Below are 24,445 nucleotides of genomic sequence, written 5' to 3'. Positions count from 1 at the left end.
ATCCAGCTTAAACATCACCATCAAGGTTAATTTATAAAACTATTTTCCAACCGTTTTTAGCTTAACACTTTACATATCAGAGCTTTATCTTTTTTTGTTGTTTCAAAGATCATTTTTGCGGTTTGTCACAAGCCATGTAAAAATATGGAGAAGTTTACTTTGGTCAGATGAGAGCCAACTTTGGTTCTCGTCTGATGATTTAGAAACTAAATCATCATCCTGGTGTTTTTTTTGTATGCTCCATCTACTCCTTTTGTTTATATCGGCACATGACATGTTCGTTTTAAACTGCAACTGAATAAAATAACCAAATAATAATAATAATTTTAAAAAAGCCATTACAACGATGGATATTGAAAATGATTGCGTCAAGCTAAGGATATGCATTTACCGTGCCACACTTAACAGGTTTTTATCTGTAAAACATTTTTGAGAAGCTTGCATCCTTTTCCTTTCACTTCACAAATATGTTCTATTTTGTGTTGAAGTTTATTGTTTGAGAAAATGTGTGAATGTTTTTGCAAGATCAAAACAATCACTTTTCTATTTTAATCGGAGTTGTTAGGAAGCACGTCTGAAGAATATGACTTCAGTGTGATTGGAAAGGGTGAAATGTGCTGAATTTCTGTCCCATACAGTTCAAAGAGTCTGACTTTTAAGCTTTGTACGACATTGCTGATTTATTATTATTATTTTTGTACATATGTGTATAACAGCATTGGTCATTCCTTGCTGTGAGCTCCTTCTGTCCTGATTTTTAGCTGATTCATGACAGCTTACCCTGCTTCTCCCCGCTCCTCTGTCACGCCGCTGCTCATCTAGCTGTCACACCATACCCCCCGTCCAGCAACACCTACTTGGAGGTGGTGATCTACTGTGTGGGCTTCTTTCTAATCGCCATCATGATCACCATCGTGATCATCCTCAAGATTCGGGCCTCCTCAAAGAAGAGCGACTTCAACAGTCAGCTGGCTGTCCACAAGCTGGCCAAAAGCATCCCTCTGCGCAGACAGGTAACAGAAAGTAGATAGGGGGTTTGCCATATTTATACTCCTTCATCTTTCCTTCTGGTGGTGGCTCACTCTGTCTTATAAACTCAAAAGCTTTTCATTATGTTTAGCTAACATTTCCAAACGCATTGACTCCTTTATATGCGTTGTAGGTCTTACATCAGGTACGTATAAGAAGACTACTGAGATTTTTATATTTATTTTTTACAGAAATTGAACCAGGGCGTTACTACTGGCTTCATAAATGCCTCATATCTGTGTGTGTTCCACTTTGAGAGGAGTAATGTCCCCCTTCTTTCCCTTTAGGTGTCTGTGGACTCGAGCTCCTCCATCCACTCTGGAGTGATGTTGGTTCGTCCCTCCCGCCTCTCCTCCAGTGGCACTCCGATGCTGACAGGAGTGTCTGAATATGAGCTACCGCAGGATCCCCGCTGGGAGATCCCCAGAGACAAGTAGGTCTTCGTTCGGCTCTAAATTTATGGTGGCTCCTGCCTGTCTCGTTGGTGCTCGGCACAGTCGTCGATTCTACCTGCTGCACACTTTCTAACTATCGCTGAATCCGTCGTCTCGCCAACTGAGCTGGAGGTCGTCGTCCGCGCTTTCATGCCGGACAACATGTACAGGATTTGTACATGTTTGAATAGGGAGATTTGCTGTCTCCAGTCAGGCTACAACTCCTCTCAGCAAACACAAGATGGAGAAAAATTTTACATTTGTTGTAACTTCTTAAGTCTTGATATACTCTCTTGCTTTCTGAGGTCATCTGGTCAGAGTCAAAGACTCTTGTTTAGACCAGAGGAAACAAGCCTAGCCTGATTCTGTTATCCTTCCTCCACTTTTGGACTTTTTCTCTTAAACAGCATCTAAAATAAATTTCTAGAAATTTGCTGTTATGGAATTGTGTCTCTCAAAATGGCAGCAAGTTGGATTAGCTCTTTGTTATTTTTGGGAAAATATTCCCTGCGTAGCTGGAATGCTTTTTGCTCTTAGTTTATTTTTTTTTCTTAGTTTCTGACAGTTATGATATGTAGCTGTGGCAACAAGGTATTTATTTTCCAACTGGGAGCAGCTGATTAGCATTTCAAAAGCTCAAATAATACCTGAACCACGACCCAAAATCCCAGAGGAGTCGGAAAAGAGACTTTGTTACAGAGCAGGACTAAATAGCAGAGAGAAGGAGGAAGTTCAAACCATCTCTTCTATCAGTAGTAACAAAGATCATGTCCACAACTTCATCTTCTTTTTGTCCTGCTTCCTAGCCAAACAGCCAGACAGGGATTTAAAGAGTCGCGGCAAGAGCAAACAAGGTGGATTAGCAGTGCTGATGGCGTCATCCAGGGAAAGCTACTGTGTAATATCATCTCTGCTGTTAGCATGTCAGCTGAAATGGAGCAACAGTGTCTTCAGTCAGAGGCTTCTACAGATTCACAGAAAGACCTACTGGTACCAGAGATGGCAGATACTTTGATTTACAACGTTTAATTTCCATTTGGGATAAATATAGTATTGTTAAATTGAATAGAATTTGTTTTTATAGGCTTTCCATTACAAACATCTTATTTGATTTACGTTGTTTTATGTGTGGTTTGCTTTTAGCACCTCTTTCATGTTTATTTCTTGAGGCAATTTATTTTCAAAAGTGCTTAACTTTTTACTTTTGTAGCTTCTTTGAAGCACTTTGTGGTTTTCACCTGTAAAAGCGCTATGTAAACAATATTTACTCACTTAGCAGCTGAATGCTGTTGTTTAATTTGAAATTCCTCAACGATCCTCTCTCCTCTTCGCAGACTTGTTCTCGGGAAGCCGCTGGGCGAAGGCTGCTTCGGTCAGGTGATGATGGGGGAGGTTCTGGGTCTGGACAAGGAGAAGCCGAACCGTGTGACCAAGGTTGCGGTGAAAATGTTGAAATGTAAGCAATTTAGCTAAAGAGTTAATCTGAGCTCTCTGGTAATTTTTGTGATTTACAAAAATAAGTTGGGTAATGTACATCTTGCAGAAAGGGAAGCTTTTAGGGTGTAAAAAAAAATGGACGATCTCCGGACTTTAGGGACATAAAAAAAAAAAAAAAAAAAACTTGGATGAGAGGGATCTACAACTGGATCCCTGCCATGAAGCAAATGGGAGAGCAGAGTAAAAATTTATGAGAACCCTTGCCATCTCATATAAAATGGTGTTCATTAAACTCCACAGAGGAGTGAAGATGGAGGGAAAGTAGCATTTATTGTCTTGTGCTTTAAGTACTCCTCCCCAAGGAGCGTTCTGCAAACAACAAACAGCACTCTGTTACTAAACAGCTGCAGCGATGGTGTTTATATCTAGCAAGGTCACAACCGGGAAGCCTTTCTTTTGCCTCTTCACCAGCAGAATGAGTACTGATTAGTCTAACATGACTTCTTTTCTACCTTTTTTTCACCCTGTGCAGCTGATGCTACAGAGAAAGACCTGTCAGACCTGATTTCAGAGATGGAGATGATGAAGATCATCGGCAAACACAAGAACATCATTAATCTGCTGGGAGCCTGTACACAGGATGGTAAGAGACGAGACGAGCAGGGGGCTGATACTGACCTGCCCCGCACGGCGCCCACACACACACGCGCGCATGGTTGCCCCCCCAGACAAGGGTGCTGCTGTAAGCCTCTCATTGGGGAGTGTGTAGAAAAGCATGTATAAATGATTCTGACACCAGCTTCCGAGCTCGCAGCTTGATTCAACTGTGGCTGCTGTCATTTCTCTACAATTATTCGTGCCTTGGGAAAAAGAAAAAACCCTGAACTCCAATGACCACAAAACTGACATTCCTCACATTTCAAATTAAAAGCCTTCAGTAAATTGCAGTTTGCTAATCCATACTGACGCAATTTTATTCATGACTTTTGGCAACAGCTGGAGGTTATGTTCTACTCGCATTTAGCTCCGATATATTAAAGTAATTGATTGAACATGTTTGTGCTTCCACATTCTGCAGTCAGCACTTAGCGCTTTTTATTATTATTATTTTTTTCAGTTGTAATTTTGGCTGGAGTTTTAAACTTGACCGAGAATTTTCAAGTTCCTGTTGAGCAGAAAATCATCCTTTTTCAGCTGACAAAAGGCTGATTTTGTAGTCATCTTTGTGTGTCTTTGAAGGTCCAGGTCTGAGTTCATCACTGTAGCCAGATTTTGGGACTAATCCATAATTTCTTGCTGTGATTATTAAAGCTGTTGGTCACATTTTTGTAAGAAAAAGTGTAGCAGCGGTCTCTCAGCCAGCTAACGGTTATTGTTCAGCAACAAGTGGGATGTGAGAACCACTGGATTACTCTGAACTCCAAACAGCCACCCAGAAAAACTCTGGTCCCTCTGGCACGTTTTGCTGTCTCATTAAAAGGATTTCAAACCGCAGAAACGCTATGATGAAGTATTTTATTAGACTACGATAAAATAAAAAGTTTTAAACCTTGTTGTTCACCGATACAGTAACTGGCTAACTCATATTTTTACTTTTTTATATGTATATATCAAACAAATATCAACAAGCATTGTTTCTATTTCCAGGTCCACTATATGTTATAGTTGAATATGCGTCCAAGGGCAACCTTAGGGAGTACTTACGAGCACGGCGCCCCCCAGGGATGGAGTACTGTTACAATCCAGACCAGGTTCCAGTGGAGACCATGTCCATCAAAGACCTGGTGTCCTGTGCGTACCAAGTGGCTCGAGGCATGGAGTATTTGGCCTCCAAAAAGGTAACCAGTAACAGCTTGTTTTGGACGGTGATGTTCTAACCGTCAAATCTTTCTACATCCAACATTTATCCCGTGACTTGAGCGTTAATAAGATCCGTTTTTATGCTTTTAGTGCATCCACAGAGATCTGGCAGCTCGCAATGTGTTGGTGACTGAGGACAATGTGATGAAAATCGCCGACTTCGGCCTCGCAAGAGATATCCACCACATCGATTACTATAAGAAGACCACCAATGTGAGTTTTGCCGAAGTTTTAATGTAAAAGAAAGTAATTATTTTCATTTCATTCTGAGACACCATAGCAACATCCGTGCCTTTTCTGCAGGGTCGTTTACCGGTGAAGTGGATGGCCCCCGAGGCTCTGTTTGACCGGATATACACACACCAAAGTGATGTGTGAGTATCACTTCTCTGATTCCGCCTTGTATGAATAAAACCTCTATACAGTCAGAATAAAACACGCCTCTCTGGTTTTTCTCTTCAGCTGGTCGTTTGGGGTTCTACTGTGGGAGATCTTCACCCTGGGAGGCTCTCCGTACCCTGGTGTGCCAGTGGAGGAGTTGTTCAAGCTGCTGAAGGAAGGTCACCGAATGGACAAGCCTTCGACGTGCACTCATGAGCTGTAAGGAACCAGCTGCACTGTTCTGTTGGGTTTTACAGTTTAAACAGTGATGATCTTTCCTTTCCACACTCTCTGAAAGCAACATATCGGGACGACATAACCAGACACTTTCAGACGGTGCCTAAAGGCATCCAAAACATTATAGTTTTTCCACATTTCCAACCACAATCTTCAATACACTATATTAGGATTCTGATGAACCAAGAAAAACAAGTAGTGCATAACTTGGAGGTGGAAGCAAAAGTAATGCATGCTTCTTGACTGATGTTTTCAGGTCCTTCCACAGGTTCTCAGTGGTATTGCTGTCTGGACTTTAAGCCCAGGCTAACACATTAATATGTTTTAACAAACATCACTCCATCTTAGCTCTGGCCTGCATGTTTAGGTGAGTCTTCACCTTTGTCTTAATTCATTTGTTGCTTCCAGAATTTGGTATTTAGCTTCATTGATCTTATCTACTCTGAAGAGCTTCTTCTGTCCCTGCTGACTAAAAGACGAAAAAAATAAATAATAAAATACCCAAAGCATCGTTCTGCCACCATCATGTTTCACCATAGAGCTGGTTTGTTAAAAATTATGATTTTTCCTCCAAATGAGTCTAATTTTTAATGTAATCTGACCAGAGCACCTTTGTTTTTTCCACATGTTTGTATGCCCCCTTGTCTGGCGTCTTAGTTATAATATTAGTAAACGTGTTACACATGCCATTCTGTCTGGATGGTCTTCATAATGCAGTTTGTTCACTACAAACAAACCTTTGAGGTCCTGGATTTATGCTGAGATTAAGTTTACACCATTTACCAATTTAAAGGGTTGCAGCTGATTCTGTTATAGGGGATCAGCGTAAAAGGGTTAAAAAAAATTATATAAATGCATGCCTCTCTTTTAAGATCTATATTTGTCAAACTCCCAGCTGAAATACATGGAAGATTTTGGTTGTAACCTGACTAAAACTTAAAGTATTTACACCTTTCAAGTTCTGAAAGGTACCATGTATGTAGCAGTGTTTATGCTTCAAAATGACTGGTCATTCCAAAAATAAAATGTAATTATTATTATTAAAAGCTACCAACAGGCTAGTAAACAAGTGCCGACAGTATGACTCTTAGCTTAGTCTCACACCTTGTTCTCTGTCCAAGCAGTTGGCATTAATATTTATATTACCCATGTTGGTTTATAGCAGAACATTCCAGGTGCTTGGCAACATTATAATGTTCCCACTTAATGTTTGTGTGATGGCCGATGAAATAAAATGCTTAGCACGGTGCGAGCTCCAGCTGGAACATACCGTGCAGTTTTGTTGTTATATCATCTACCTTCGGAAACTGAACGTCTGCTTTATGAGCTCCCCTCTGACCAGTTTAACATTCCTTCGACGTGAGATTTGATCTCGGAGAATAAAGCCGAGGTTGATGTTCGGGGAGCTTGATTGTTGGATCTTGTGATCTGTGCAGGTACATGATGATGAGGGACTGCTGGCATGCAGTGCCTTCTCAGAGACCCACATTCAAACAGCTGGTGGAGGATCTAGATCGAAGTCTGGCCATGACGTCTGACCAGGTGAGTCTGGACCTGCCCTGCAAGCACCAAATTCTAGAGATGCTAAAAAATAATTGATTTATGATTTAGTGTTGGTTAAGATTTTATTGGATTAAAATTGGTTCCATTTGATTAACAAAATTTGGTTAATGTTCTTTTAGTGTTAGTTTAACCACTAACCAACAGTGGGCGCCGCTGGTCATCCTTAAGCAGAGCCAGTTAATACACAAACAAAGATGGCGGGTCTGTACCAGAACAGGAAAGAGAAACGGCCCAATCAGAGTCTGATTGGGCTCTGATTCCTTCAGTCACACCTGCACAACTGGACCAGAACCTCTGGACCCAGATCAGCATCAGACAATACTGACCTTTTTTTTTTTTCTTTTTATTTAATGGTAAAATTTCCACCGAAAGTCGTTACATAAACACACAGTTAATGTTTCGAATTTCAACCCGTTTTCTGCACCAAAGAGTTAAAAATGTACAATCACCTTTTCCCTGAGGCGAAGGTGTACTTGTGTATAGTTTTTAATTGACATTTGTTATTAGTGTGACTGTATACAGGTATTTACAACCAACCAAACTATAGATCAATGCAGTTATTAGTCGATAACTTGCATCCCTAGTTGGAAGAGAAGTTGCTCGATGTTTCACCGTCTTGTTGCTCCTCCCAGGTTTACCTGGAGCTCTCCGTGCCTCTGGACCAATATTCACCCAGCTACCCGGAGACGCGGAGCTCCACCTGCTCCTCCGGCGAGGACTCTGTTTTCTCTCACGACGCCGGCGCGGAGGAGCCCTGCCTACCCAAATTCCCTCCCCACTCCAACGGGGCAGCCATTAAGAAACGTTGACACCTCGCACTCGCTCACAGACACTGACAGTTCCTCAGCTCCCTGCCTCATGGGGTTGGACTTTGCCCTCCACCCCGCACACATTCCCAGAGATGAAGCTAAAATAATAAAAGTAATAATAGTGACTTTAAATCCTCTGCAAGAGAGGAGCTCGGAGACTCTGTGTTGGACCAATGGGACTGCAGATTGCAGCTGGTGACGGCGAATGGTGATTTCTCTCAGAAAACGGACTCCACTTTTCTCTTCACTTTGGGCATTCCACAGTTCAGTCAGGAGAATGGGATGGACTGATCAAGAGTTGGGTTTTTTTCTACTTTTTTTTTTCTTCTTCTAAAGGTCATAATTCTGCTTTTTGGACCAAATCCAGAAAAATTGCAACACCCCTCATTCACTCTCCTCTTGTAAATACAGTTAGAAAATAAAAAATATGAATATATATTTACAATGTACTCTTATTTTTATTACCATAATTGATTTATTGTCTTTTTGTACAAGAATGGTATTGTTTGGTCTGTTTTCTAATATAGTCGGGGGCAGGAGTGAGCTTATTTTAAATAATTTCTGAAGATTATGTGACCAGTTTTTGCTTCTCTCTTTTTTTTTTCTCTTATGATTCCACTGAATCAAAATGGAAATCATATCAATGTAAAATAAAAATGTGTGTCATAGCTCAACCTTGCAATACAAACTAACCCGATGCTTGTGAAGAAAGATTTTTCTTTTTCTTGCTCGCAATTATGTTTATCCTCAATGGTCGCATCTGTAAATATTCCTGGTTGGTAAAAATCCAGAGCAATCTGCCTTTGTCAACACCATGCACTTCCACTGTGCCTGACTTTCATGTGACGAACTGTATTACTGTAATGTAAACGCTCCAACAGCGGGTTACATCCGCTGCCGTCGGATGAAATGGGGGGGGAGTCGCGAAACACGCGTGTCACCGTTAAAAAGGATTACATTAAATAAAATATTATTGTTAAACAAGCTGAGCTTTCAGAGTATGAACTCCACTCTATAAACTGGCATATAAATATCCACATTTTCTTTTATGTTTTGGATGTCAATTATGTTTATGGATGAGAATGTTTGCCACTTCAATCTTTTTTTTTTTTTTTTCTTTTTATTAATTTATTTTTACGTGAGTTGCTGTGGTCTGATTAGATATGATAATGTGCTGCTGACATCAGAAGAAATGCTGTAGAGTGCAGCGACTCACAACTCGGCAGTAAACGTGTGATTTATAACCACGTCCGGCGGCTTGGCAAGCGCCGGTGCTTCTCTCCCAATCCATCAGCTTCTGCCAACCTTGATGCCCGACTCTGGCTGCCTGCCATTGGCTGATGCATCAGCTGGATTGCCGTCTCCATGCAACAGACGAACATCCAACCCCCCCTCACACTCTTTTTTTTTTTTTTTTTTTTCTCACTCCTTGGGTCATTGCACTTACCCTTCAGTACATTTAGCTTTGCTTCAAATACTTTCTGTGGTTTTATTTTTTTAATGACTAACACATTGAAACTACTTTAATACCAACAAGCTTTAAAGGTTTTGAGGTGTGTGAATAAAGCTAGAATACCGTGTGCTCAAAACAGGTCACTACTCTTTGATATTTGATAGAAGTAGTCATCATCAAATCTGAATTGCAAACTTGAATGTATTTTTTTAGGATATTAAGTGACAGACTGACACGCATAATTGTAAAGTGAAAAAGAAAAAACGTGCAAATGAACAGAATCAAGTGTTTCTGTGGTGCGTCGCTGCTAGAGTTGCACATTGGGAGTTTTGACTTTTTCGTTTGTTCTTTGCCAGATAATCTGAAAATAAATTCTGAAGACCTTCCATGGATTTTAAATTGGATTTAGGAGTTTGGACTTTGATTAGGCCATTCAGGCATATGAACACCATTTTTAATCTTCATCCTGCTCATCTACATGCTTTCCTTCTGTGTTTAGAGATTAGCTTGCAATGGATTGTATTTAGAGGCTGCAAGTATTTTTTTTTTTAAATCAAACTTTTCACGTTTTTATTTGTAATAAATTATGAAAGTAACTTGACATTAAATCTCCCAAAAATACGCCGATGTTTGTAGATGTGACACGATCAAAATTAGGGTACAATTTCTTTTGTGCATATACATGAATTTTCATATACAGCCCCAAGATTCAAGTATAGAAATGATCTCATTGTTTATAGGATAAATATCATCTCCTGGAGACGGGCGGTAATAAAGGACAATCTGTGTGCTGTGGTTGGGGTGATGATGGAGAGTCCTGCTTAAGAATAGAAGACCTCGCTTTACAGCCTGCTAATGGTGCCGAGGTGCCATTAGGTGAAGGGTGTTATCACTTTTGACAGATGGCACAAGAAGAGTTTGGTTGTCTGAGTTTTTGTTGTCTGTTGCTCCAGTGTGGCAACAGTTAAATTTTTTAAGCCGGCTGAGAGTTTGTGATTTATGGAGTCAGTCTGAGGATCGGCTTGGCGTCTAATTGAGAAGCTCCCAATGGCAGCGTCGGGGGAGAAACACGATCTTTGTAAATGTGGAATCCAAATTCATTTGGGAATACTGGCATTCCGGCTACCCAAATATTAGCCAAACTCTTGCTGATGTATACCAGCTCATCTTGTATCACGGTTTTTCTTTCAGATGGTAAAACAGAAGTTTATATCGACATCGTTTTTAGGATTGCTCCTCTTTTCACTGCCCCCCTCCACCCTACAGATGTCTTGTGTTTATGGCTAATCAGCGCAGGAATTCAAAACACACTTAACTCACAGGGACTCCAGTAAACATCCCTGTACTACGACCATTTGATTGCTGTTCTGTTGTACATATTTGCTGCATTAGAGCCGTTTCTCAGCTTCTGGCCAGTTTTACCCGCAGAAGTTGATTGACCCTTTTGTCTTGCCTAATTAAACATCTAGCATAGTGTTTCTCAATTATTTTCTGTCATGCCCCCCCTAGGGATCATAATTTTTTTCGCGACCCCCCTGCTCAGTGCCCTTCCCTCCCCAGGATTTAAATACTATTGCGAATCTGTTCATATTTAATAATTTATCGTACCACTGGCTCCAACATTGTATGACCTTATTATCAAAACTGCTGTTTTGTTATTGTAAGGCTCAAAATATTTTCCAAAATCAGTTTATGAGTGAATCATCAACATTTAATCAAGACTCAGTTTGAAAAAGTGCAAATTATTCACTGGGATTTGCATTTTTATACTTAATATACATTGATCACTTGTCAGCTTCTTCTGTTTAGTTTCCACAAGGTATATAGTTCTTAAGATTTATTGTGGAAAATTTTGCAGCAATATTGCTAATAGTTCAGCTTGTCAAATGAGAAGAGATGAAATTAACAATAAGAGATTAACAATAAAAAGAGGCTTTGTCTATTTCTTGCCCTTTTTCTGTGAGCTACAGTTACTTGATTATGATGGAGTGAGTATAAGTGCCAGGCTCTGAGTTTTTGATTTGTGTTTTAAATACGAGTAAAGTTGGATGAGAATAAAGACTAATTTTATGATAGCTTTTCACCATAGTGCGCTAAACTGCGGAATACTGATCTTGTAAGGTTATAGTTGGTACTGGTTTAACAAATGACTATACTAAATATTTTAGCACATCAGAAGCAAATTTTCAGCCCCAGGTCTTTGAAACGATTGCTTTCACAACTTTTTATTTAACGGAAAGAACCAGACTTGCTGAGCGGGTCATGTTACACATCACTCTATCGAAGCTTTTTAATTTAACGACTTTCTTCCGGCAATATTACGTCTTTACTCTGCCAATATTTAAATTACTCAGCTAATACAACTGGGTTCTCGTAGTATTATGACTGTATTCTTGTATTTGAAAATAAGAATCTCTTATTCTGGCCACTGACCTCTGCTGCCGTTTTTCTTTTCACTGTCAAACTTCTCCATCTCTCCTCTAGATAGACATCCGCGCTTGTATCCTTCGCTTCGTTTTTTGGGTGCTCCGTTTACAACAGTGCTGTGGCTACTTCTACTGGCTTGAACAGGCAGGCTGTTGATTAGTTTAAACACTGCTACCACCTAGTGACCGGAGGCTTGTTTATCAGTTAATAACATGAATAAAGACAATTATAAAGTCCTGCTTCTCACGCCCCCCCACCGGCACTTCGCCACACCTGGGGGGGGATGGGCGCACCCACTATTTGAGAAGTACTGCAGTACGCTAAGGAGGCCGGTCCTGACTCTGAGGCAGGTCCTGACGCGGAAGCAGGACCTGACTCGGAGGACGATCCTGACTCGGAGGCATCTCCTCACTCAGAGGACGGTCCTGACTCGGAGGACGGTTCTGACTCGGAGCACGGTTGTAATTCAGAGGCAGGTCCTCACTCACAGGCAGGTCATAAATCGGAGGCAGGTTCTGACTCAGAGGACGGTCCTCACTCGGTGGCAGGACCTGACTCAGAGGACGATCCTGACTCGGAGGCATCTCCTCACTCGGAGGACGGTCCTGACTCGGAGCACGGTTGTCATTCAGAGGCAGGTCCTCACTCACAGGCAGGTCTTAAATCGGAGGCAGGTTCTGACTCGGAGGCATGTCCTCACTCGGAGGCAGGTCCTGAATCAGAGGACGGTCCTGACTTGGAGGCAGGTCCTCAGTCGGAGGACAGTCCCGACTCGGAGGATGGTCCTCACCAGTATGCAGGTCCTGACTCGGAGGACGGTCCTGAGTCGGTGGCAGCTCCTCACTCGTCGGCAGGTCCTGACTCGAAGACGGTCCTCACTTGGAGGCAGGTCTTAACTCGGAGGCAGGTTCTGACTCGGAGGCAGGTTCTCACTCGTCGGCAGGTCCTGACTCAGAGGACGGTCCTCACTCGGAGGCAGGTCCTCACTCACAGGCAGATCTTAAATCGGAGGCAGGTTCTGACTCGGAGGACGGTCCTCACTCACAGGCAGGTCCTGACTCGGAGTAAGGACCTGACTCGGAGGACGATCCTGACTCGGAGGCATCTCCTCACTCGGAGGACGGTCCTGACTCGGAGGACGGTTCTGACTCTGAGCACGGTTGTCATTCAGAGGCAGGTCCTCACTCACAGGCAGGTCTTAAATCGGAGGCAGGTTCTGACTCGGAGGCATGTCCTCACTCCGAGGCATGTCCTCACTTGGAGGCAGGTCCTGAATCAGAGGACGGTCCTGACTTGGAGGCAGGTCCTCAGTCGGAGGACGGTCCCGACTCGGAGGATGGTCCTCACCAGTAGGCAGGTCCTGACTCGGAGGATGGTCCTGAGTCGGTGGCAGGTCCTCACTCGTCGGCAGGTCCTGACTCGAAGACGGTCCTCACTTGGAGGCAGGTCTTAACTCGGAGGCAGGTTCTGACTCGGAGGCAGGTCCTCACTCGTCGGCAGGTCCTGACTCAGAGGACGGTCCTCACTCGGAGGCAGGTCCTGACTCGGAGGCAGGTCCTGACTCGGAGGCAGGTCTTGACTCGGAGGCAGGTTGTCACTCGGAGCACGGTCATCACTCAGAGGCAGGTCCTCACTTGGAGGCATTTCCTCACTCGGAGGCAGGTCCTGACTCGGAGCATGGTCCTGACTTGGAGCACGGTCCCCACTCAATCAATCAAATTTTATTTGTATAGCACATTTCAGTAGCAAGGCATTTCAAAGTGCTTTACAATATTAAAAACAGAAACACAGAGTCATGTTACATTGCATGTAAACAGTAAAAAAAATTAATAGATAAAAAAAAAATAAAGATAAAAACATTAAAGACATTAAAACCCGCACTCTAAAGCTAATTTAGCCATAAGCAACTCTAAACAGGTGAGTTTTAAGTTGAGATTTAAATGCACCCAGTGCTTCAGCTGTTTTACAGTTTTCTGGAAGTTTGTTCCAGATTTGTGGTGCCTAGAAGCTGAATGCTGCTTCTCCTCGTTTGGTTCTGGTTTGGGGCAAGCAGACCAAAACCAGAAGACCTGAGGGATCTGGAAGGCTGGTACAACAACAGATCTTTAATGTATTGTGGTGCTAAACCGTTTAGTGATTTATAAACTAACAGCAATATTTTAAAGTCTATTCTCTGAGCTACAAGGTGCCAGCGTAGGGACTTTAAAACTGGTGTTATGTGCTCTATCTTCCTGGTTTTAATGAGAACGCGAGCAGCAGCGTTCTAGATCAACTGCAGATGTTTGATTTGTTAGTCAGACCTGTGAAGACGCTGTTGCAGTAATCAATGCGACTAATGATAAACGCATGGATGAGTTTCTCTAGATTGCGCTGAGACATTAGTCTTTGAAACCCGTCTCTTTCGTGTCCCTCAAAAATCGTTCAGGGTCCATGCCTGCCTGAGTATAATCCTCACTCAGGCAGTTTTCATCTGAGTACAAGTCCTCACTAGAAAAAAAATCTTTCTGATCTTTCATTTTGTAAATGTAAACATTTTCTTTGAAGGAACAGGATTCTCCAGGTGATGTTTGAATTTTTCCACACTAACTTTATGTCCTCCTGGGTAATCAAGAAGTCCAATTAAATGCAGTCCAGAAGCGAAGTGTAAAGCATCTCTGGTGAGGTTTTGGAAAATCCGTTCACTCAGCTCTTCTGACACCTCTGAGAGAACATCCACATTTAATTCTCCTGTTTCTCTCAAAAGTACGATCAAAACCTCATGGCGGTCTTCCAAAAATGTTTCTCTGACAAGATCCAGTAGGTCCATCCGCAGATTTTTCAATCACTTTCCAAAGAAGTTCTTTTTTTTCCTGTAATCCGGGGTTGTTTCACCAGGATGGACTTTGTTGGAGAACCTTGTTTTCATGTTTTTTTTTAAAAAAAAGTGAGCTGTGAGTTTTCGTTACTCATCTGTGTTGAGCTGAGCTAAAATGTCCAAATGATTTCTGTGTTAACTGACCTGAGAATTAACTGACCAGTTGGTGATGTCATGGACTCTATGACATCACAAAGTCATTCTTAACAGGACCTCATGACACAGACATCATTTAAAGTCATGCTGATGACATCGTTGTCAGCAGCATGGCAACTGTTGCTAGGGGTAATAATAGCACGTAGTGAGCATGTGCTATGAAAAACAATAGAATCTGTGGCACTAAATACATTATTCCCACAAGTCTGAACTGGAAGTGATCTGCACAGCTTCGCCAGAACAGGGGGGTCCAGGGAACCAGTGGCCCCTCCACTTTACCGCCCTACACATTTTTATTTGGGTTCTGTCTCCTAACAGGCATAGTAGGCACATGTCAATGGGACCGCTACATCCAACCAGTTACTCAGCAAATCCACCAGTTTAACCCAGAAGGGTTTGACCAATTTCTAGTCCCATATTGAGTGCATCGGCTTGTTTTGTTGGGGGCAAAATGAAAAAAAAAAGAAAAAAAAAAGAGTCAAAGCAATAACAATATTACTCAAGTAAAAGAAAAAGGTACAGTGCTGTGAAACTACTCTAAGTACTTTTTTTTCTTTTTCAAAAAAGTTACTCAAGGGAATGTAACCAGATCTACCCAATTTTGAACATAGGCAACATCATCAGTAGCCTACAGGCTACTTGTTAACAAGCTTGAGGTGCTGTATTGTTATTAGCTAGACAGCCATTTGTAATCCATAGGGGGGGGGCGCAGAAGAAAAAGTCTGGGAACCACTGCTTTAGTCAATGGCTCAACCTCAGTCACTCAGGAGCAGTCAATTTGTTATGCTGCAACCTTGGATGGCTGAGGGTAATGTGTAAGATGATCTTCCCTCAATGTGTAATGCTGTGGTATGAGAAAGACGACACACACGTTGAGCTTCCTTCACATTCAACCAGAAGATTTATTCTTCTTCTGTGTTATAAACACACTTCATATACAACATACTTCAGGTATCGCATACTTCAGTAGAGAACCATTAACTTCATTACATCGGAAATGACTGTAATATACCTTTAAACCAAACAATCATTCTTTTAACATGCTCTATTTAGCATTATGAATTCTATCAAATGACAAAATTAATTCACAAATAGATTTTACGTCTCTAAACCATATTAATTTTGTAGTTAGTGCTTTAAATTGAATACCTTGTCCTCTTTTCTGAGACCTTTTGTATTTATCAAAAATTAAAATATATAAAATATATTTTATATATTTAAGCATCTAACAATAGCCATTGTTGCAATAGAACAATAATATTTTACATCTTGCATAAACAACTATTCTCTTAATATAAACTGAAAAAGGCGCAATGCTTCTTTAACCCTTGTGCGTGCGAGGACGTCTGTGGGGTCGGTTGGACCCCATTTCGACATACAAGGGTTAATACTGTGTCTCGGTACTCAGCTTCACATAAAGATATTGTTTTTGCTACAAATCCATAAAATGAATCACATAAAGTAAAATAAAGAAACCAGAACAATGTCCTTTGAGTGAGAACTCTCTTAAAAAGTGCAAAATACAAGTTCAAATTAACTCCGCTGTCCTTCAGCTAGCTCTCACGCAAGTGTACAGGCCCGCTAGCATTAGCTCCAATTAGCCTTCAGAACAAGTCCTGTTTTCATACACAATAACAATTACAAAGCGAACTTCGCAACTCATTAGCTGAGATTCGATTCAAGAACCTTTTCAATTCTTCCAAGAAAACTAATATATGTATAAAACCATATTTTTACTGACCTGTGGTATGAGAAAGATGAGACACACACGTTGATCTTCCTTCACATTCAACCGGAAGATTTAATTTTTAATTCTTACCCAGGATCCTTAACCTATGTCTCCATAACCAAATTTGGGTTTTTTGTCCTTTGTGAAAGTTTGACGATTTATTCTCTTGTAAAATCTCTGAAAATAGAAATATCTCATCTCTCTTTGAACTGAAAAGGTTGTTCACCCTTGACCCATTCTGATGCCTGAATTGATCTACCGTGCCTGCCTGCCTCTCTGTCTGGTAGTTACCATAAATGGATGAGTCTGGGTTTGGCAGGAGAATGGTGCTTTGGTAATTATTGCTTTGTCAAGTGTAAAGTCTGGTTCATATGGGATGAACTGTAGCAGCCAGGCTTTCTAGCCAACATCAAAATTCATCTCTGGAAGTAAAAACATCATGTAAGCCCTCCTAAAAGTTGTGAAAAGCCTTCTCCAAAGAGATGCTGCAACAACTGAGCTGATATTGTAAGCTCTACTGATCGAGAATGGGATTTCACTCAAGTTTGTAAGTGTGTGAACGCAAACAAGCAAATATGTCTGGTAATAGTTATTTCTAATACTTATATTTATTTATTCCTCGCAATTACATGCAACCAAATATTTTACTAAGCTGACATATCTTTCAGAATTTGTCACTGACTTTCTGTCTCTCCACACTGAAGAGAGTTTGTTTCTGGTTGTAAGTGAGAAAACCTAGAGAATCAGGAAAGGATCAAATATTTTCTCCTCCCACTGTATCCGTTTTTGTACCAGTTCACTTTGAACTGCTTAGTTGTTTAAATGTGCTGTAGAGATAATCTTGACTCACTGAAAAAAAGAAAAAATTTCAAAGGAAAATTAAAAGTTTTCCAAACAAACTTAAAAAGATTCAGTGGATGTGCTTTCTTTAGGGCTACTTGGGTGATTATTTTGTCTTGTTTACAAAGATCAGAGGTGGGTAGAGAACCCCAAAATTGTACTCGAGTTAGAGTAGCACTACCTCAACATATTTTTACTAAAGTAAAAGTAAGAAGTAGCCATGCAAGAAATTACTTAAGTAAGAGTAAAGTATTTGGTACAAAGTCTACTCAAGTATTGAGAAACCATTAAATATTTAGAAATGACATCATCAGATGGACCAAAACATAGCTAAGCTAAGTCGAAATTTTGGTACTTTAAGGACAAAAATGACAATAATTCACATAAGTACCACAAAAATAGCAAAATCTGTTTCTTTCACTATATAACTTATAAAACTAACAAAAATTGCAGGTGTGTGTCTTTGTCGGGTGAATATTTGGTTACAACATGTTTGTGAAATTGTACTCAAGTAAGAGTAGAGATACTTCATAGTAAAATTACTCCTAAAAGTACAACCCCCCCCCCAAAACAAAACGTTACTCAAGCAAATGTAATTGAGTAAACGTAACTAGTCACTACCCAACTCGGACAAAGGTGTTCATCAGCAGGTGAACAGAGAAGCCTGATTAATGTCTGCCTTGTGTTCTCTGCCAGCAGCGGCAGATGACACGCTCTTCATCTCCGTCTCCTCTCTAAGAGGCGACGTGTCATCAATAATTCATCTCTTCTCGGCTTCATGCATACAGGAGAAAGGCTCCTGAGAGGTTGAAGCTTGTAGATGCGATTGCACTGTTTTTTTTCTGCTTACTTAAGCTCACAGGAAGTTTAGAACAGCAAATGTTCTGCAACGCCACACTCTCAACTTAAAGTGATCATTTGCCATATGCAGGAGAAAGGGAGAAAGGCCTTGCAGCGGAGCAGTTCTTAGATTCATGGACATCATTCTGGCCAGGCTCCATCCTCAAGGTGAAGGAGAAGCGTCTCCTGCTCTGGCGTTTTCCCCCCGTGCCAAGCACAGGGGAAAAAAAGAGCTCAAGCTGTTTAGACATTAAGTGTGTGGCTAACCGCAGCAGACAGTCTTAGCTCCAGTGAGCCACAGATTGGTAATTTCAGAACAGAGATGGAATTTTAATTTTCTGTTTGCTCTCTCCACCCTAGTTAACTATAGTTGGGAGGAAGCACAGCTGTTCTGGCTCTGAATGTGGCTGCAACTTTGTCTAATACGCTCAAAGATTTTGAAAGTGTTTTCCCCACAAATGCCAAAGTGCTGGTTCCGGACCTCCTCTCGGCCTCTCGAAGCGGCTTTGACAGGCCTGCGGAGACTGTTGGCGTCCTGGTGTCAGCTGCGCTCTTTGGTTGTTGATGAGTTTTAGTTTAGTTTTTTTTTTTTTGTCTCCACAGAGGCCCTCTGGACCCTGTTTGTGGGACGGCTGTCGGTCTGACAGGTCCCTGGTGCCCGAGTTGCTCCATGGGACAGACATGACAGAAGGGGTGAGCCACGGGGCATGCCCTGTCACTCACTGCTGCCTTTGCTTCCCACCACTAAAAACATAAACAAGCACGCTCTTCCAGAAGTAGCTGATTGCCCAAACTGCAGTCTGTTGAAGCTACACCCTGCATAAATCGCAATCTGACATTTTGCTTTAATCCTGGTATCCATGAAGACAACTGATGCTGACATTACTACATAGGATAGAGGTAAAACTAAGCAAGATCTGTCATTCCCATTTCAGGGAGCAGTTAAAACTACTGCTCATGTGCGTTGCAACAATAAAGACTTGCAATTTACGACTGGTTTTTGTTGCACTTTTAAGTGTTTTCGTAAATACTGAATGATGTCACTGGCACTTGGCAGGATGTTAACCCTCTAGAATTTGTCGGTTTCCACATAAATATGACTTTGTACTTGAGCACACACTCAGAATTATGTACGAAAAGAGGAAATTCAAAAGGGTTGCTAGCCTCCCCAGGAGTGGATGACCAACAAAGATTGCTCCGGGAGAAAAAGTGTGGCCCGTGAGGTCATGAGGCAATCTGGGGCAGCCTCAACGCAAATAAAGGCCTGGGTTAATGTTTCTGAGTTTGTCACCAGAAGAACGGTGAAGCAGCTTTGAAAGGACTGCAGGGGAACAACACCATCAACACTTTACTTAAAAATAGAAATTAAAGTCATGGGGAAAAATTAATGAATGGAGACAATAAAATGCTACTAAACACAACACTATACTACACCATACTATAATATAGTATTGTGGGTAAAACATTTTGCATTGTGCGATTCTGTACTTCACTATACCATACTCTACTATATTTAGCAATACTGCACTACGCTTCACACTTTGCACTTCCTCCGTTGCCATTGCTAAAACTGCAGGCAGACGGATGTCGTTGTTTACAACTTCTCCATCTGTTTTCTGATTGGCCAGTTGAAATTCTGCTGGAGAAAGTCCATAATAGAATTAGTCTATTTTCTAAGTGCGTGATTAAGGGAGAGCTGCATGGACATACTAAACCCGGGCCAGGAGAGGGACGGTGGGGGAGATGATGTGTTCAAAAACACCTCAGAAAGTACGCAGTTGCGCCCCTGGCTAAGCTTATACTATACTATACTATACTATACTATACTATACTATACTATACTTTACTATTCTATACCATACTATGCTATACTGTACTATACTATACTATGCTACGCTATACTATGCTATACTATGTTGAACCATACTATACCATGCTGTACTGTACTGTACTATACTATGCTACACTTATGCTATGCTGTGCTGTACTATGCCATACCACACTGCACTACACTATACTATGCTACATTATACCATGCTATACTATACTATGCTATACTATACTATACTATACTATGATATGCTGTGCTGTACTGTACTATGATGTGATATTGACTATACACACAATACAATGTGACACATTGTCTATACTAGACAATGTGTTACCATAATGCATTGTACTAAGCTACTCTCTTGTAAAATACTGTACTATGCTACTATATACGAATGTAATCATTATTTTACTATAAATTACGATGATATACTAAACTTTACAATGCCATACTACTGTTATACTGTACTTTACTATATTTACCATAAAGTTGAGCATCTGTATGTGATGCTTCAGGTGTGCAAGTCTCTGCAATATTTGGTAGAAGTGTCTTGATTTTCCTAAAGATTATTTACAGTGTCTGAAAGGGTGGGCGTGGTTGGCTAAATGAGATGGATGAGGGCGTTTGTTTGCTGGGGAGCCAACCGAGGGGTAGTGAGGGGTTAGCCGCGGCTGTGCTGTCTGCATCGTGAGGTGTGTGTTGGCATTCACACAAAAACTGACGCCCGTGGGCATGGCCCCGCCCCTTTCCCACCAGATCGACTTTCTTCAGCAGAGGAATGAGACACGGACACCTCCTCCAGGCTGAGACATGTAATCTGGGCCTGTCAGGGCCTTTATCATGGAGGATCAACTGGCGTGCTGGGCCTTTCTCCACAGTCCCTACAGGCAGTAGGATACCTGTGCACGCATTCCTTCAACTCATCCCCATCCCAGGAGGCGTATCGCTTGTCTTTTTATGGCAGCTCACCTTGTTGGTGGTGGTGTGGGGGCTGGGGTGTATAGCTGGTGTACAGTTGCTCCTCAGCATTGTGCAGACCAAAAACCATAAGACACCGACAACATAACTTGTTACCTTTGAGGACTTTCCATCATCGCCTTTGCTTATAAATGTCCAATTCTTTATCAACAGCAACCGCCTCTCGACTTTCCTTCTCGGGTTGTCTTTGCAAAAAGACAGTGACAGTATGACATGCTGATTGTGAGCAATTGCTCAGTTAGCTGTTCATAGCCCCCTGAGAGCTGTGCAGCCCAGCTCAGGGAGTCCTTTCCTGGGTTGGCCGTTTCAGCTTATAGCCCCGGTGCTGTGAGTGCCCATCCGAGAGAGGGCATGCATCTAAAACAGCAATGTCGTTGTGCTCAGGACTCTAATCATATCATTTGTCCCTGAGCCATATGTCTTTGTGCTCTCTGTAATTGAATTGAGCCTTGGGATGGGGTTGGCTGGCATGCCTTCTTCTGACTGAGCCGCACTTAAAGAGCGTGGCAAGGAACTAGAGTTTCCTTAAGCATAAAAAAACTGAAAGCTACCCTGATGCCTGCAGATTCTACGCACATCCAGATCAAAGTGACTGCTAAGCTTACTTGCCACACGGTGGTACACTAACGTTAGACTTATCAGAGAAGATAGACGTGTTGGGACAAACACTTACCTTTATTGAATTCACTGTCACATGTGAGTGCATTTGATGCTCTTGACTCACCAGGTCTGACGTCAACGTGTGCTCAGATTCGGCCAACTGATTTATGAAGTTCTTTCTCGATTTGTGCTCCCGGAGATGCATGAAAATTAAGTTTTGGATTTACAGCCTCAGGATCACCTGAGAATCTGAGCTTTATTTATTTTTTTTATTTTACCTCTGTTCGATACTTCAGTGAGGCTACAGATGTAAGACATTACTGTTTTCAGCTGCGCTGCATCTAGAGTACAGATGTGCCATAACTTGTATGTACATGTCTTTAAAATCAATGCCAAGAATCTTTGGGGAATTTCCCTGAAAAGAGCAGAGGTAAAACATTTTTTTTCCTTCCGATTCTATTTTCCTGGATCCTGTGCTGCCTGAGGGCTAAACCATGAAAACCAAACACAAATGAAAACAGACTGACAAAGAAGACTTTTGAGGCCGCTTGGCTTCTAATCCGAATGGGATGTGGGTTTGAAACTGAAGGGAGTTGCAGTTATATAAAGTTTAAAGGCATCCAAACAGAAATGACTCCCAATTAGGGCGGAGTGGTCTGCGAGGAGGTAGGAATCTGTAGGATGAATGCCTTCTTTTTCAAACTGCAGAGGATATGAGCACGACGAGAGGCAGACAGGAAATCGTCTAATATTTGGCAGTTAATTTTGGCCAAGTTTTACACATCTACACAAAGTACTTTGTACAGAACCTTCCACTTTATTTATTTTTTCAAGGAATGCTATGGGAAAAGGTACATTTAATGGAGCAGTGTTACGTGTTTTCCAGGCACATGGTGCCATTTTATAGCACAATCAAGAAACTATGGTACCTTAAGTTGTTATAAAAATGCTATTTATTGAAAATATGACTTTAAAAACATTTACTTTGTAATTTAACACGTCTTTAAAAACTCCTGGTCTTTCTGAAACTTCGCCCCCAGGAAGTCATAGCAACGTCGCTCCTCTATTAACCCGTTAACAACGCTTCTACCAGCGCTGCTCTGAGAAGTAGCTCGTACAATGAGCTCAGCATGTGCAGTTCCACCAGGTGTTTGCTAATTGATTCTAACTAGTCTGCAGAAGCTTATTGGTGGAGTCGCAGAGAAGGGCTTCTCTGTTTGGACGCTGCAGCTCTCGAAGGCAGTGCTAGGCTCACTGAGGCGTAAAGTACAGCTGAATGGTTGCCATGGGAGACTAAGACATTTCTCAAACATGCGTAAAATAATCAAGACAGCATTCCAGGCATCTTTTTGACGAGGGAATAACATTACAACATGATATAAAGCTGAAAAATGTTGATTTGATATGATACTTTCCCTAGAAGGTACAAATCAAGCCTGATTTCTTAAATGTTGATTATTCCTGATCTATTTAAAAATTAGGTAACTCAGTGATAATTTAAGAAAACTTGTAGAATTACACTAGCTGATGAAGACCTTTTGGACCATTTCTACACAACTCCAGATGCCAAGATCATCAGTCTATACAAATGTAAACACGTACAAGTTATTGAATGTGTTTGTCAAGGTCTGGAAGAAGACCAAAATATAACCTCAAAACTGACACCTTCATGTTTTAAGCTTATTTCACTGTCAGTGAAGAAGGAAGATGGCCTCCAAATTCTTCCAACTTGAGCTTCAACTGAAGCGCTAGATGGCTGAAACTTTGAAGTAGGATTGGTCATGGAAGTGGATAAAACAGGTTGACGTTGGAATTCAAAAAATCATCTTCCCAGAACAAAAATCTTCATAAACATTTCTAGACGTTGTTTAAAAGTTGGATCTATGCAAATAAATCAACTAGTTCAAATATACCGCCCAGGCTGCCAAGAAGACAATTATTCATTAGAAGCTTGCTGATGGGAATGAAAAGCATACGGCGAAAGGGAAACTTGCTAAGGAGATATTTAGCAATTTAATGTGGGTTTATGTTAACATTTGTGCCTGTGCTGATTGCAAAAAGTTCAAAGTGGAGTTCACCAGATTTACTCTGGTGAACAGATAGTTAAAGTTGAGTTTTTCATAATTCCCTTTTCCACCAGAGACAAATAACTTTTTAAGTACATCTATAGCCTACCATTGACACTACATAAAGGTGCATAATGAATGTATGTATAAAAAAAAAGGATAGATTTGTTACTCTTTTGTTCCCCCCACATCTGCTCATCTACAGTGCTCAGCATAAATGAGTACACCTCCTTTGAAAAGTAAGATTTTGCTTTAAACAAACAAGAACAATTTCCCAATTTTACCAAAAACATTTTTTTTAAAACTCCATAACATGGATCCCAAAATTTTCTGTTTTACTCAAATAAGATAACGGACAAATGAATGCACTCCACAACAAAAACAAGTACATGTAGTATTTTATGACCACTGTGATTTTTAAGGACACCACTAACTCTTCTAGGCATGGAGTGAACAATTTGTCATCGTACTGCAACATCTTCTTTTCCATTCTTTGAGAACAACCTCTTCCAACATCCAGGCTTTAAAAAACCTGGATGTTGGATGATAATTTGACTCACCTGTGCTGGAATTAAGTGGAACTGTTTAGTCTTAAGTTGGGCTTTTCTCCTACGATTTTATCTCTGTTGTCGTCATTTCTGCAACATGGGCTTGAATTAATTTATTAGGAAAATGCCTTTTTTGTGTCTGGAGATGAATAAATCTTATTTACAATCGATGACCAACATTTGTGGATGTGTTTTACAGTTTAATGCTCTTTAGAAAATATTGATTCTGAACGTAAACTAAAGGTTTTCTGCCAAATCTGGTGGCGTGTACTCATTTATGCACACTGTACATTTACTAAATGTCAATCACTGCTTTAAAAAAAAAAAAAGCTCCAAAACATTCTGAAAAGTCACAGACCTTCAAACAGACAGC

At 41.2% G+C, this 24,445-nt stretch overlaps 1 protein-coding gene across 2 annotated transcripts in view; it reads left to right on the top strand.

Moving 5' to 3' along the window:
• The window catches only part of fgfr1a (fibroblast growth factor receptor 1a), a 31,977-nt gene extending 23,243 nt beyond the window's left edge, over positions 1-8,734 (top strand). For both annotated transcript variants that reach the window (XM_015003738.2, XM_015003737.2), the window contains exons 9-18: positions 823-1,013; positions 1,317-1,462; positions 2,798-2,919; positions 3,433-3,543; positions 4,548-4,738; positions 4,851-4,973; positions 5,064-5,134; positions 5,223-5,360; positions 6,815-6,920; positions 7,574-8,734. In XM_015003738.2, coding sequence (XP_014859224.2) covers positions 823-1,013; positions 1,317-1,462; positions 2,798-2,919; positions 3,433-3,543; positions 4,548-4,738; positions 4,851-4,973; positions 5,064-5,134; positions 5,223-5,360; positions 6,815-6,920; positions 7,574-7,750 — 1,376 coding nt within the window. In that variant the 3' untranslated portion in view covers positions 7,751-8,734. The remainder of the gene's footprint in view (positions 1-822; positions 1,014-1,316; positions 1,463-2,797; positions 2,920-3,432; positions 3,544-4,547; positions 4,739-4,850; positions 4,974-5,063; positions 5,135-5,222; positions 5,361-6,814; positions 6,921-7,573) is intronic.
• The last annotated feature ends 15,711 nt before the right edge of the window (positions 8,735-24,445 follow it).

This window comes from Poecilia mexicana, unplaced genomic scaffold (genome assembly GCF_051168715.1).
Source record: "Poecilia mexicana isolate PSO_F unplaced genomic scaffold, ASM5116871v1 scaffold_9, whole genome shotgun sequence".
Lineage (NCBI taxonomy): Eukaryota > Metazoa > Chordata > Actinopteri > Cyprinodontiformes > Poeciliidae > Poecilia > Poecilia mexicana.
This window is presented reverse-complemented; position numbering and strand designations above follow the sequence as displayed.